Here is a 12,581-nt window from a genome sequence, read left to right as displayed (position 1 = left end):
TTCTAGTTGCAGGTGGGATTTATAAAGCAAAGACTGCGGGGTTTATTGCGTGCAGTGGATTTTCTAAATATGGAGTTTACGTGGAGCACACCTCTCGTGGCTACTAAGCGTACGCACTAGTTTACAACAACTTCTATGCAGTATTTTATAAATGAGGCCCCAGATCTGTGGAGAGGTGACTCCGCTCACAGTCAGAATTTTTAATTTTTTTTTAAACTGTAAAACCACCTGTAATTGAATAAATGTAAAGTACAGCTGTATAATGTCACACTGTGGAACATTTCAGGCAGAGCAGTGATATCTCTATAGAAACAAGGAGGTGAAGGACCCCCAACCAAAATATTGCATAGTGCACCTTTAATGTTCAGTCTGATGAGCTGCCAACTCATTTAACAGCACAAATCTACAAATTCTACCTCAGCCTTGAGCACTGTAAATTTGGTTTGTTCAGGTGTCAGTGTGAGGTCTGGAGGTGCAGTGTGAGGTCTGGAGGTGCAGTGTGAGGTCTGGAGGTGTCAGTGTGAGGTCTGGAGGTGCAGTGTGAGGTCTGGAGGTGTCAGTGTGAGGTCTGGAGGTGCAGTGTGAGGTCTGGAGGTGTCAGTGTGAGGTCTGGAGGTGCAGTGTGAGGTCTGGAGGTGTCAGTGTGAGGTCTGGAGGTGTCAGTGTGAGGTCTGGAGGTGTCAGTGTGAGGTCTGGAGGTGCAGTGTGAGGTCTGGAGGTGCAGTGTGAGGTCTGGAGGTGCAGTGTGGTTTCTGGAGGTGCATCCTGGGATTGTATAACAACTGCAGGAGTTTCAGCTTTCTGTTATCTACATCATTTTGAGGACTTTTTCTCATTCTAAAGATATAATATTTTGTTTTAAATTGTTAATTGTTATGGCAACAGTTCTAATTTTTCATAAGTTTTAAACCCATTAATAGAATCTGAAACCAAATGTGCAAAACAGCTTTCTGAGTCTGTGTCCTGGTTCTGCTCCTGGTTCTCCGGCCTCTCCTCAGCCCTCCTTGGCTCAGCTCCGGTGGCTCACGCTGGGGGAAGCTACACCCTGATCCTCCCCAACAACTCTCTGCTTCTCCAGGGCTCCGTGACGAACGCCGACCCCAGAGTGGTGTACTATCTGTGGACACGAGACGCCCAGAGCCCAGCCGCTGGGGTCAGTTCTGGGGCAGACCTAGTCCTGGTTTAGTCCTGTTTTAGTTTTGTTTTAGTCCTCTTTTACCCTTGATTTAGTACTGATTTAGTCCTGGTTTAGTTCATTTTTAGTCCTGGTTTATCCCTGGTTTAGTCCTGGTTTAGTTCTAGTTTAGTCCTGGTTTCGTTCCTTTTTAGTCCTGTTTCAGTCCTGGTTTTTGTCTCTGTAGGACGTGCTCTTTGGGTCTGAGTCCAGTTCTTCTCTGGTTCTGGTAAATCTGGTGGAGGGTTCTTATCTGTTCCATCTCCGAGTCACAGACGCTTGGGGCAGATCAGCCACTGCCACCGCCACGGTGCAGGTGCTGCCAGGTAACACCTGTCCTGCCAAGTAACACCTGCCCTGTCAGGGTCCAGGCGCTGCCAGGCAAAGGTGGTTACTTGCAAGTCATGACTTGAACTTGGACATGAGTCACTATTTTTAGGACTTGAGACTTGACTTGATAAAATGGACTAAGACTAGGGACTCTCTGTTTGCTTTGGGAGTGAACGGGTTAAATGCTCAGACCGAAAGGAGTGGGTGGTGAAAAGCACCGTCAGATTGTTGACCTTTAGGTAACTGTTGGGCAGGGAAATTAAGTAACTTTGCTGGTGGGGAGTCTGCATAGAAATGCATTTGCCTGAAGTGTTCGATTCCACAGTATTGATATAAGATCATATAATATATCAAATAAATATCACGCCGTTCACAAATACATTTCTTGGTCCGTAAACAAATATAACGACATTCACAAATATAATTCATGACTTACAAATAACAATATTCACAAAAGCATTTCTCGACTCAAAAGAAAATGTTGCGCCATTCACAAATGTCAAGGCAGTTACATTTATTTGCAAACAGATGAACCTGCATTTACAAACGTTCGTACAGATTTGTGATGCCCCCTGCATTTATTTGTGGATCACAAATGTGTGTTTGTGTGTTGTTTTTTTTAAACAACCAATCACATCAGCTGAAGGGTGTTCAATCCCTCAGTCGTCCAAGTAGGATCTACGGCAAAAGGAGAAGTTCAATTTGTCAGCTGGACAAAAGTTTATTTTGGTCGAATACTTTTTGCTGCTCATCCAAGCTGTTTGTTCAGTTGTGTTCAGACGCTGGTGACACTTCCTTATATCTGTCTGCAGGAGGAGCTAACTACACTGAAACTACTCTGAAACTAACACACACACTTGTTTACACTTTCTGTTTGTTAGCTCGGCCTGTTGACCTGTACAGGGAGTGGGATCTAATTAGCAAAATCATTCAGGCCCATAATGGGTGTTTTCACACCTCTGAACCTGACTTGGAGTTGGAGCGTATGGTTTATGGTTTATGGTTGATAATACTGCGGTACTATTACTCATAGTAGAAGTTTGGTCCCTAGGTTCCAGCTGCAAGTGTAACTTGTTTATCCCCTCCTAATTTAACTTGTTAAACAAGTTCAATTATGAGGAGATGAACAACATGGTCTCAAAAATCCACAAATAAATGCAGGGGTAGTCCCAAATATGTACAGCATTGTGTAAATGCAGGTTCCTCAGTTTGCAAATAAATGTAACTGCCCTTACATTTGTCAAGAAATGCTTTTGTGAATGTTGTTACATTTATTTGTAAGTTATGAATTATATTTGTGAATGTCATTATATTTGTTTCTGGACCAAGAAATGTATTTCTGAATGGCGTGATATTTACTTGATAATACTGACACTAACATCTCCGTAGTTCTGCATGTATGTCTACGGCGGAATGTGCAGTAGTTACCACAGAGACCCTCATGGAAAACTGGAAAACTCACTGAAAAACTTGTCTGATGCTAGAGAGACATATTTAACAGCACAAATCAGCTCACCTGTTGTAATTCCAGATAAGTCCCATTTTATGGTCAGATCATGTTAAACCAAAGCTCAGGTTAAATAAAAGTCTAATTTGAATAACAGAATTTTAGACAGAGCAGTGTTTAAAGTTAGCACCACACCCCCAGGGAATGTTGATGACATCAGCTGCATCCAAGTGTAAGTGACATTAAACACTGATGCCACCAGACCACGTTATACGTCAGGTCTGTGAAGAGACACGCCCACATACAGTAAGAATGCAAGTTTTCCAGAATGCATGTTTTTGAGCAGTAAAAACTCTGATGTTGGAATAAATGCTATATCAGGTTTAATGCCATACTGTGGAACATTCCATGTAGAGACAAGCAGGTGGTGAACCTTGTTCCCTATAAGTTACTTGGTGCATTTTTACATTCTTTCTCTTTCACATAGTGTACTCAATTTGACCACTTTAATCTTTTAAAACTACATGTAGAAAGTCTGAAGTAGGTCAAAGTAAAAGTTTTGTCCCTGTGTGTTGCCGTAGAGTCACAGTAAAAGTTTTGTCCCTGTGTGTTGCCGTAGAGTCACAGTAAAAGTTTTGTCCCTGTGTGTTGCCGTAGAGTCACAGTAAAAGTTTTGTCCCTGTGTGTTGCCGTAGAGTCACAGTAAAAGTTTTGTCCCTGTGTGTTGCCGTAGAGTCACAGTAAAAGTTTTGTCCCTGTGTGTTGCTGTAGAGCCGGGCGGAGGAGACGAGGTGGAGCTGGAGCTGCAGGTGTCCGTCTCTCAGGTGAGCCTGTCTGCAGTGGGGTACTTCTGACCAGGACCAGGCTCAGATCTGGAGAAGGTTCTGACCAGGGTCCTGACCATAAACTACATTTCTCTGGACACATCTGACCCTCTAACTGCCGTGTTCCAAACAGGACGTGAGCATGAATCGCACCGATTCAGCTCTGTCGACTCTGGCTCCAAAAAACGTCTTCTGTCAAGCTCGTCATTTTGGTCTTAAAATGTTTGTTTGATCCTGATGTATTTTATTCTGGGGTTTTTATTTCACTATTTTGTCCCTAAATCAAGATATGAACATTAATAATAGACCAGTCAGGCATGTTCTTTCAGCACCGTCCCTCTGGATTGGCTCTTTGGTTGCTATGATATTCGCAGTCGGAATTCCAAATATGGAGTTTGGTTCCAGATTGGCTGGAACTGAATGATGGGTGACATCACACTCCCTCAGTCCTCCCTCAGTTTGTGGTTCTGACCCGGTCCTAACCTGGTCCTGACCCAGATTCGGACCCGGTCCTGACCAGGTCCTGACACGGATTCTGACCTGTTCCTGACCCGGTCCTGTGTGTCTCAGGTGAGCGTCTCACAAAGGGACACATTGGTCAGTCAGATCGCTGCTCTGCTCCACGTCTCCACCTCCGACATCCAACTGAGACGACTCTATGGACACGCGCGGCTCAGGTACTCCCTGTGTGTCAGATGCCCTCCCTTCCTCCTGTAACCCTGTGTGTCCCTTCCTCTGGTCTAACCCCCGTCTCTGTGGTCCAGTACAGTGCTGCGGTTCTCAGTGCAGTCTCCTCCTGGTCCAGTCTCTGGTCCGGTCTCTGGTCCGGTCTCTGGTCCAGTCTCTGGTCCAGTCTCTGGTCCGGTCTCTGGTCCGGTCTCTGGTCCAGTCTCTGGTCCGGTCTCTGGTCTGGCAGTGGTCTCTCTATTGAGATCTCATCTTCTGAACGAGAGGACGGACTACTTGCTGTTCAGGGTGCTGCGCGTGGACACTGTGGGTGAGGACCAAACATAATCATAGTAATGTCCCACAGTGGGGCTTTAACCCTGTTCTGATGTATCGGTGTGTTGTGTGCTGCAGTGTGCCAGCTGCAGTGCTCCAGCAGGGGGCAGTGTGACCCGGTCTCCAGGCTGTGTCTCTGTGACCCCTTCTGGACCGAGAACCTGCTCCGGACCTACCTCGGGGACGGGGAGAGCAACTGTGGTGAGAACAAAGGGCCCTAATTTTGCAGTGTTTAGACTGAAACATAAACCTGGAGCTGGACTCGGAACACCTCCCGAGGGAGGCGCCCAGGAGGCATCCGGAACAGATGCCCGAGCCACCTCAACTGGCTCCTCTTGACATGGAGGAGCAGCGGCTCTACTTCGAGCTCCTCCTATAAATGAGGAGCTCCTCACCCTATCTCTAAGGGAGCGCCCAGCCACCCTTCAGAGGAAACTCATTTTGACCACTTGTATCTGCATTCTCGTCCTTTCGGTCATTACCCAGAGCTCATGACCAGAGGTGAGGGGACGAATGAAGACTGACTGGTAAATCGAGAGCTTCACCTTTCGGCTTTCGGCTTTTGGTTTTTCGGTTGTTCTTGTTCACAATCTTATTTAATCAATACTTTCTGGTCTAGAGTGGAGCTGCACTCGCTCCACAGGTCTGCAGAAAAGTGGAGGTGACGTGTTCCTCTTTTCTAAAAGTGGAGGGCACATGTTTCCGATCTAGAGTGGAACCCCACTCACCCGTACATCTGCAGCCAAACTCTTGTGAAAAAATATGTTTTCTTCTGCATTATTTCCTGAATACACCAGCCACCATGTGACATGTGACCAATCAGAGTGAGAGCTGCTAGCAAGGAGTGAGTGCAGGGCGGGGCTAAATCACACACAGTTTTAGGCATTTTGAGGATTTCAAAAAATCATGTTGTGAAAATAGAGACGAATCCTACAAAATCCACTCATGTGGAACCAGAACGCAAATGCAGAGAGAAATAACAAAAAATGCATTGTGCTCTATGGTCAAGTCAGAGGTCAAAGGTCAGGTTCTGGCTTGGGGATGGGGGGGGTCTTCTTATGATGATTCTGCCACAGCCACATTTATGCTGAGTTCAAAGTTCATGTGAGCGTCATGTTTCTCTGGGAGACCACTGTGTCTGTATTCACTGTGTTACCATGGCAACCACCTGCACAGGCCAGTCGATCCAAGTACGAGCTGCTCCGGAGGATCTGTCCTCTGAAACCCACTGAAGGGAAACCTGTTTGTTTTCCAGAGTGGAGAGTTCTGTACGTGATCCTGAGCGGCTTCATCCTGGTCCTCCTCATCCTCAGTGCAGCTTGGACCTTCATGTGCTGCTGCCGGAGGTGAGTCCTGCTCCAGTCATGGTTTAGTCCTGGTTCAATCCTGGTTTAATCCTGGTTCAGTTCTAATCTAGTCCTGGTTCAGTCCTGGTTTGATCCTGTTTTAATCCTGATTCTAATCTTGTGTTCCAGAAAAAGACCGTCCAGAGTCCGGAGGAAGACCCGATACACGATCCTGGACAACGTGGACGAGCAGGAGAGAGTCGAGCTGAGGCCCAAATTCAGTGAGTCTGAACACCTCAACTCCTGTGTCAGATGTTTTCCCCATGTGTCAGATGCCCTCCCCGTGTGTCAGATGCTTTCCCTCTGTGTCAGATGCCCTCCCCGTGTGTCAGATGCTTTCCCTCTGTGTCAGATGCCCTCCCCGTGTGTCAGATTGCCTCAGATACCCTCCCTCTGTGCAGGTCTGAAGCACCGCAGTACGGAGCACAACTCCAGCCTCATGATGTCAGAGTCTGAGCTCAGTGACCAGGACTTCAACAGAGACCCCCCACTGAGGAACCGGACTAAACAAGGACTAAACCAGGTCTAAACCAGGTCTGAACTGGGTCTCAGCAAGGACTGGACCAGATCTAAACCCAGACTAAACCAGGACTCAACCAGGTCTAAACCAGGTCTAAACAAGAGCAGATAAACTTTATTGCCCCACCAGGAGAAATGTGTCTTGGAAGTGAAGAGCAGGTGCATAAACATCACAACAATACACAGAAACAGAATTAAAACAGACAAAAATACAGTGCAGTTCATTACACCCATGTCACAGTCAGTACAGAATCAAAAGAAACAGTAAAGTGACACTGGGAGGTGTGAAGAATCCCTCAGTCGTCCAGGTAGAATCCATGGTGAGGAGAAAATTCAGTTTGTCGACTGGACAAAAGTTAGTTTGGTTGAAGACGTTTCGCAGCTCATCCAAGCTGAAGAACTGAAGAAGCAGCTTGGATGAGCTGCGAAACCTCTTCAACCAAACTAACTTTTGTCTAGTCGACAAACTGAATTTTCTCCTCATCGTGACACTGGGAGCTTAAAGCAGGTCTGAACCAGGACCCGACCCTAACCCAGGACTAACCCAGGACTAACCCAGGACTAACCCAGGACTAACCCAGGACTAAAGTAAAAATGGATAAAAGAATACAGCATACTGCTGTTTGCATCTTGTTAGAATGTCTGTGTTATGTAAAAGAGAGTCTGTTTGCCAAGGTTTGTTCAATTGTTTATTTTAATTAAACAAATGAGGAATAAACAAAAGATTTGTATTTTTTATTTTATGTATTTGTTTGAATTTGATGTAGTGTCAAATAAACATGCAAGAGCAGAGACGTGAACACCAAAAGGCAGCAAATGTAGAGAATAATGAAGCAAGAACTTAAGACAAAGTTAGTGTGAGAGCCATAGACCGTATATAACTTCTTTTATACAGTCAATGGTGAGAGCAGAGAAGAGAGGAGAGGGGCAGAGGAAAGAAGAGAGCGTCAGAGGAGCAGAAGATGAAGCTGAGCTGAAGTAGGCCTGGTGCAAGTATTACACCGGATCTGTAGAGGGCAGCGGAGAGAGGCGCGGAGGAGCGGAGGCTGTGCTGCGGTGTTAGCTCTGTGCGTCTGTAGTGTGTGTGTACGCGCGTGTGTGCGCGCTTTACCGGAGCCTTAAAGCGGACAGAGCGCACTGAAACATGGCACAAGTGAAGCTGAAGGAAGAGCCAGAGCTGTGGGAGCCGAACGACGTGAACAACAGGTGAGTTTAAAGGTGCTACGGGACGCTGCGCCATTGTCCTGATGTCTGCGCTTTGTCAGCCGGGGGAACGAGCACGGAACCGGCCCCGTGACCACCGTGACCACCGTGACCACCGTGACCACCGTGACCACCGTGACCACCGTGACCACCGTGACCACCGTGACCTCGGTCTCATCCGGGACGTTTAACATTGTCATATATCTTCCCCGAAGTGAGTGTCATGTGGCGGGTGTCTGGTGGGTCTGTGTCTGCACGGGGGCTGCTGGGGACCGGGCAGATTGCGGGTTGACTCAGGGTAGACTGCGGCCTTTAACTGGTTCACATCAGACTGGTCTACCTTAAATCAGGACTGAGTCAGGTCTAAACCAGGTCTAAACCAGGTCTAATCCAGGTCTAATCCAGGACTGAGTCAGGTCTGAACCATGTCTGAATCAGGATTGAACCAGGTCTAAACCAGGTCTAAACCAGGTTTAACGAGGACTAAACCAGAGCTGACAGTGCCTCAGTTGTTAGAACAGTTGTCTCCCCAACCTGCAGGTCGGTTGATTCCCGTCCTGAGCATGTTCTGTCGTTATGTCCTTAGGCAATACGCGCATTGTCTAGAATGAATGTGGTATGTGTGTGTGTGCGTTGTGATGGTTGTACGAGAATTTAAATAATTTATCCTCCTCGTACATCTCTCAACACAGGAGCTACAGCACCATGATCTTCTCTTGGCATACCATTGTCTAAACTGTGGCATATTTCTGTCTGGCTGGTGTCTACTGGCCTCATAGTCTCACCACACTTTCTTTATAAACCTCGTCCTTTAGAAGCTTAGGAAAGGGGCTTGAAAATTCAGAGATGTTCACTTTTGAAATCATACTATGTTGACTTTTCAAGTCCCCCAGGCCTGTATTATTGATGGTAAATAAACTTCTCCTGCTTAAGACGTCCAGTTGGTCTCCAGCCTTTGGACAAGCTGAAAACTTCTACAGTGGTGATTGGAGGGGCTGATGGTAGTAGCTAGGGCAGCTGTGGCTACAGCAGTATGTTACCACCATAGAGTGTGGAGTGAATGAAGAATGTAGCACTTTGAGGAGTTTCCACAAACGTGTAAAGCACATCATTATTATTACTGTGTTATGTCAAAAAGAATCTGTTTACCAAGGTCTGGTCAGTTTTAATTCAACAAAATGTTCATTTCCTGGTTCACATCAGACAGGAAACATTGCCATATTTACCGTCCCTGCAGAGAGCTGTGTCCTCTGCATTTAGCCCATCCATCAGTGCCTCTGGGTTAAGGAGCAGACCACCAGAGCTCCTGAGCTGTTGTCGTGTATGTGGTGTTTTGTGTGTTATTTGTAATTGGATTTTCCTAGTTGAAAATAAATCCCGTCTGTCGCTTGGTGCCTGTACCTGGTGCCGCTGGTTGGGACGCTGTAGTTTAAAGAGGAACTCTCCTGGTGTTCCTCCTGCAGCTCCAAGAGGAACTGAGCTGCTCTGAGCTCTGCACCGGAGCCTCAGTCTGGGCACATGACGCGTGTATAAGCCTGGATGATGGTTTCCTGAATGACACGTACAGAGCTGTGGTCACATGGTGTGATGGTGAGAGGGGCTGAAGGGGCAGAGCAACAGCCACATGTGTCAGTCTGCCCCAGGGCAGCTGTGACTGTTATTGTAACTGTAGCAGAAGAAACAATGTCCTATATGAGAGTTTTCTATTTGCATGTTATTCATATGTTTGTGTTTGTTACAGAGGGATGGATCTGACCTTCAGAAACCCGGAGTTTAGAGGTAATGAGCCAATGCAGCTTAAAGCTGCACTATGTAACATTTCTGGAGTTCATCACCTGCTTGTCTCCATGGAGACACTGCATTGCTTATGTCCCACAGCATGACATGAACATCTGCTCCTCTCGATGGAGATGTTCTGACTTTGCCTCGAACATTCTGAAGAAGGGCATAAAACTGTCCTCTCTCCAGGGTGCCTGTCTGTGGAACTTCCCAGGCAAAGCAATATTCTCTTCATGGAAACAAGCAGGTGCTCAATTCTCCACTAGAAAAGCTGGAGGGATGTTTTACACACTAAACGCATCCCAAAATGATTCCACAGAAACAGATAGAACAAGCTATATTTTAGGAGCACTGCTGTTTCAATGGACTAAACCAGGACGGATGCATTACGCATTATATGACGGATCTGGGTGTTCATGAGAGCAGCCACCACAGTAATATTTGCACAACTGGATTCTCTTTGCTGAGTCTCTGAAAAGCTGTGCACAGCCCCTGTAGTTGTTGACAGTGAATTGTGTGATTGGTTTGTTGTTTCTTGTAGACATCACCATGCTGTCCTCTTCTAAACCGACTCCTGTCACTGTGACGGAAACTCAGAGTCCAAAACTTTCTGAGTTGAAATTCCAACATTTTTTTCACAGGACGGATCTTCTCACTTTTCGAGATCATAAAAATGTAGCATTAATCAGGACTAAACCAGGACAACAAAAGAGGAAAAACCAAGTCTTCATCAGGAAAAATCTGCATGTGAATGCTCCCTGACAGTTCATGTTTCTTTTGTCTGTGTCTTGCAGGTGTTCAGACCGCTGAGCCTGACCCTAGTTTGTTGCACATTAAAGAGGAACCTGTGGAGCAGGGGATTCACCAAGAGAGGGCGCTAGAAAGCCCAGTCATATGTGTCATCATCAAAAGAGAAGAGGAGGAGGAGGAGAGAGATGAAGAGGGAGAGAAGAAAAGACCAGACCTGAGACCAGACTTCGAGACAGACCTAGACCTAGACCAGTCTCTGGAGGACGAGTATTTTAACTCTTCATTTGGTTCAAGTCCAACTGTACCTGAGCTGCTGGAGTCGGAGCAGCACCTGTCTGCACCTGTTGTGAAGAAAAGAGGGCAGGCGCGACCGCACAAATGCCCCGAGTGCGGGAAGGCCTTTCAGTATATGGCCACCGTGAGGCGCCACTTACTAACGCACACAGGAGAGAAACCATTCAGCTGTTCCCTCTGTGCTAAAACATTTACCCAAGAAACCAACCTGAAAACACACATGAGGATCCACACAGGCGAGAGACCCTTCAGCTGTTCACTCTGTGAGAAGACCTTCACAGACCGAAGCACGCTGAAGTCTCACACCAGGGTGCACACCGGGGAGAGACCTTTCAACTGTCCAGTCTGTAACAAATGTTTCTCACGCTCTAATCATCTGAAGGTGCACATGATCAGCCATGCAGGACAGGGACCTTTCAGCTGTTCAGAATGTGGGCAGGAATTTGCCGACAACACGCTTCTACACCGACATTTACCCATTCACAACAAAGAGAAACCTTTCAGCTGTCCAGTTTGCAGCAAAGCGTTTTCGCGGCAGGACCACCTAAAGTCACACATCTCCACACACTCTGGACTCAAACCTTTCAGCTGTCCCTTTTGTGAGAAATCCTTTTCACGACAGACTCATCTGAACTCACACATGCTGATTCATGTGGGCGACAAACCTTTCAGCTGTCCCGTCTGTGAGAAAAAGTTTTTACGGAAATGTCAAGTGAAAAGTCACATGATTGTCCACACAGAGGCGCTGTCCTGTCCGGAGAGGGTTCTTCAGAGCAGCCCTAGTGAATAGGCCATGTTACTATTGACCTTAGGTTAATGTTAGGCTGCTCCAGGACTGAGTGGGAGCACTATGGCCTGGAGTTTGCATGTTCTCCCTGGGTCTGGGGGTGTTCCTTTGGAGTCTGTTCCTCTTCTACATAAAACATGCACCAGAGGCCATTCTTCTGACTAGTGCTGACATCTAGAGTTTGGAAGTCAGAAATGTGGATTTAAGTAAGAGGAACGTCATTACACAATTCTTATATCAAATATTATTACTGAAGCAGAAGTGGCCTAAATAATTATTCAAGTAAGAATAAAAAATGAATTTGAGGAATGTGAGGACTGAGAGTTTGGCTGTAAAATGTATTTAAAATCTGATTTATTAGTTAAATATTGAGTCAAATATTAAAATTTGACCTATTGTAGTCAGAAGTAAATCATATTTAAAACACAAGTGTTCAGGTCGTTTCATATTGTCAACTAACTTTTTGTCACTTGACACTGTACAATGTTCAATGAGAGTAAAAGTATGGGGTCTGGAAAACTACCATTTCCTTCCAAAAGAGTAAATGTAACTAAGTACTGCCCACCTCTGCTCACACCTGCACTCTACTCTCAACAGGTCTAACCCAGAGAAACTAAATGATGGGTCAAATGCAGAGGGTTAAACAAATCTGTGGTTTGGATTTTGGTCCTTGCATTTTGAAGTTGCACAGAGACGGACAAGGACAAAAATAACTGCTTCTAACTTTCTAAAACTATGATGACTGTAATGATGTGAAAATGTGACAGAATATAACTTGTATGAATTCTGAATGAACAGGCCAATGTTGCTCTGTTCAGATTATTCAAATACACACTGTGTCCTACAGTTTTTTTTTTCAGATCTTGTGGTTGAAACATTTTTATAGAGCACCTTTCACAGATAAAATCACAATCAAGTGCTTTACAGAGTGCAATAAACAACATGTACAAAAACAGGAATTACAGACAGTCAACTAAACGCTTGTTTAAATGGCAGCGTGTTGAGCTGCTTTTTAAAAGGGTCAGTAGCGGCTGCCTCACAGAGGGCCAGGGCATTCCATAATTTAGGGGCCACAGCCTGAAAGGACTGGTCCCTGTTTTAAAGCGGGTCTTTGGGACCATCAGGA

General features: G+C 46.0%; 2 protein-coding genes across 2 annotated transcripts in view; both read left to right on the top strand.

Moving 5' to 3' along the window:
• Positions 1–6,964, top strand: part of LOC129411714 (dyslexia-associated protein KIAA0319 homolog) — a 24,331-nt gene extending 17,367 nt beyond the window's left edge. Inside the window, exons 8-17 of the mRNA XM_055163332.1 lie at positions 999–1,153; positions 1,362–1,500; positions 3,723–3,775; positions 4,346–4,452; positions 4,540–4,598; positions 4,692–4,772; positions 4,856–4,978; positions 6,033–6,123; positions 6,253–6,344; positions 6,525–6,964. Of these exons, the coding sequence (XP_055019307.1) occupies positions 999–1,153; positions 1,362–1,500; positions 3,723–3,775; positions 4,346–4,452; positions 4,540–4,598; positions 4,692–4,772; positions 4,856–4,978; positions 6,033–6,123; positions 6,253–6,344; positions 6,525–6,652 (1,028 nt within the window). The 3' untranslated portion in view covers positions 6,653–6,964. The remainder of the gene's footprint in view (positions 1–998; positions 1,154–1,361; positions 1,501–3,722; positions 3,776–4,345; positions 4,453–4,539; positions 4,599–4,691; positions 4,773–4,855; positions 4,979–6,032; positions 6,124–6,252; positions 6,345–6,524) is intronic.
• A 714-nt stretch (positions 6,965–7,678) lies between these two features.
• On the top strand, positions 7,679–12,341 carry LOC110157906 (gastrula zinc finger protein XlCGF8.2DB-like). The gene is made up of 3 exons (XM_020922294.2): positions 7,679–7,848; positions 9,587–9,624; positions 10,419–12,341. Exons 1-3 carry the CDS (start codon positions 7,787–7,789, stop codon positions 11,456–11,458), a joined length of 1,140 nt encoding a protein of 379 aa, XP_020777953.2. The 5' UTR covers positions 7,679–7,786; the 3' UTR covers positions 11,459–12,341.
• Positions 12,342–12,581: the final 240 nt, after the last annotated feature.

Source organism: Boleophthalmus pectinirostris, unplaced genomic scaffold, assembly GCF_026225935.1.
Source record: "Boleophthalmus pectinirostris isolate CB_2022bp ecotype Guang Dong unplaced genomic scaffold, ASM2622593v1 HiC_scaffold_6, whole genome shotgun sequence".
NCBI lineage: Eukaryota > Metazoa > Chordata > Actinopteri > Gobiiformes > Gobiidae > Boleophthalmus > Boleophthalmus pectinirostris.
Note: the sequence above shows the minus strand (reverse complement) of the source record. Positions and strands in the feature narration are given on the sequence as shown.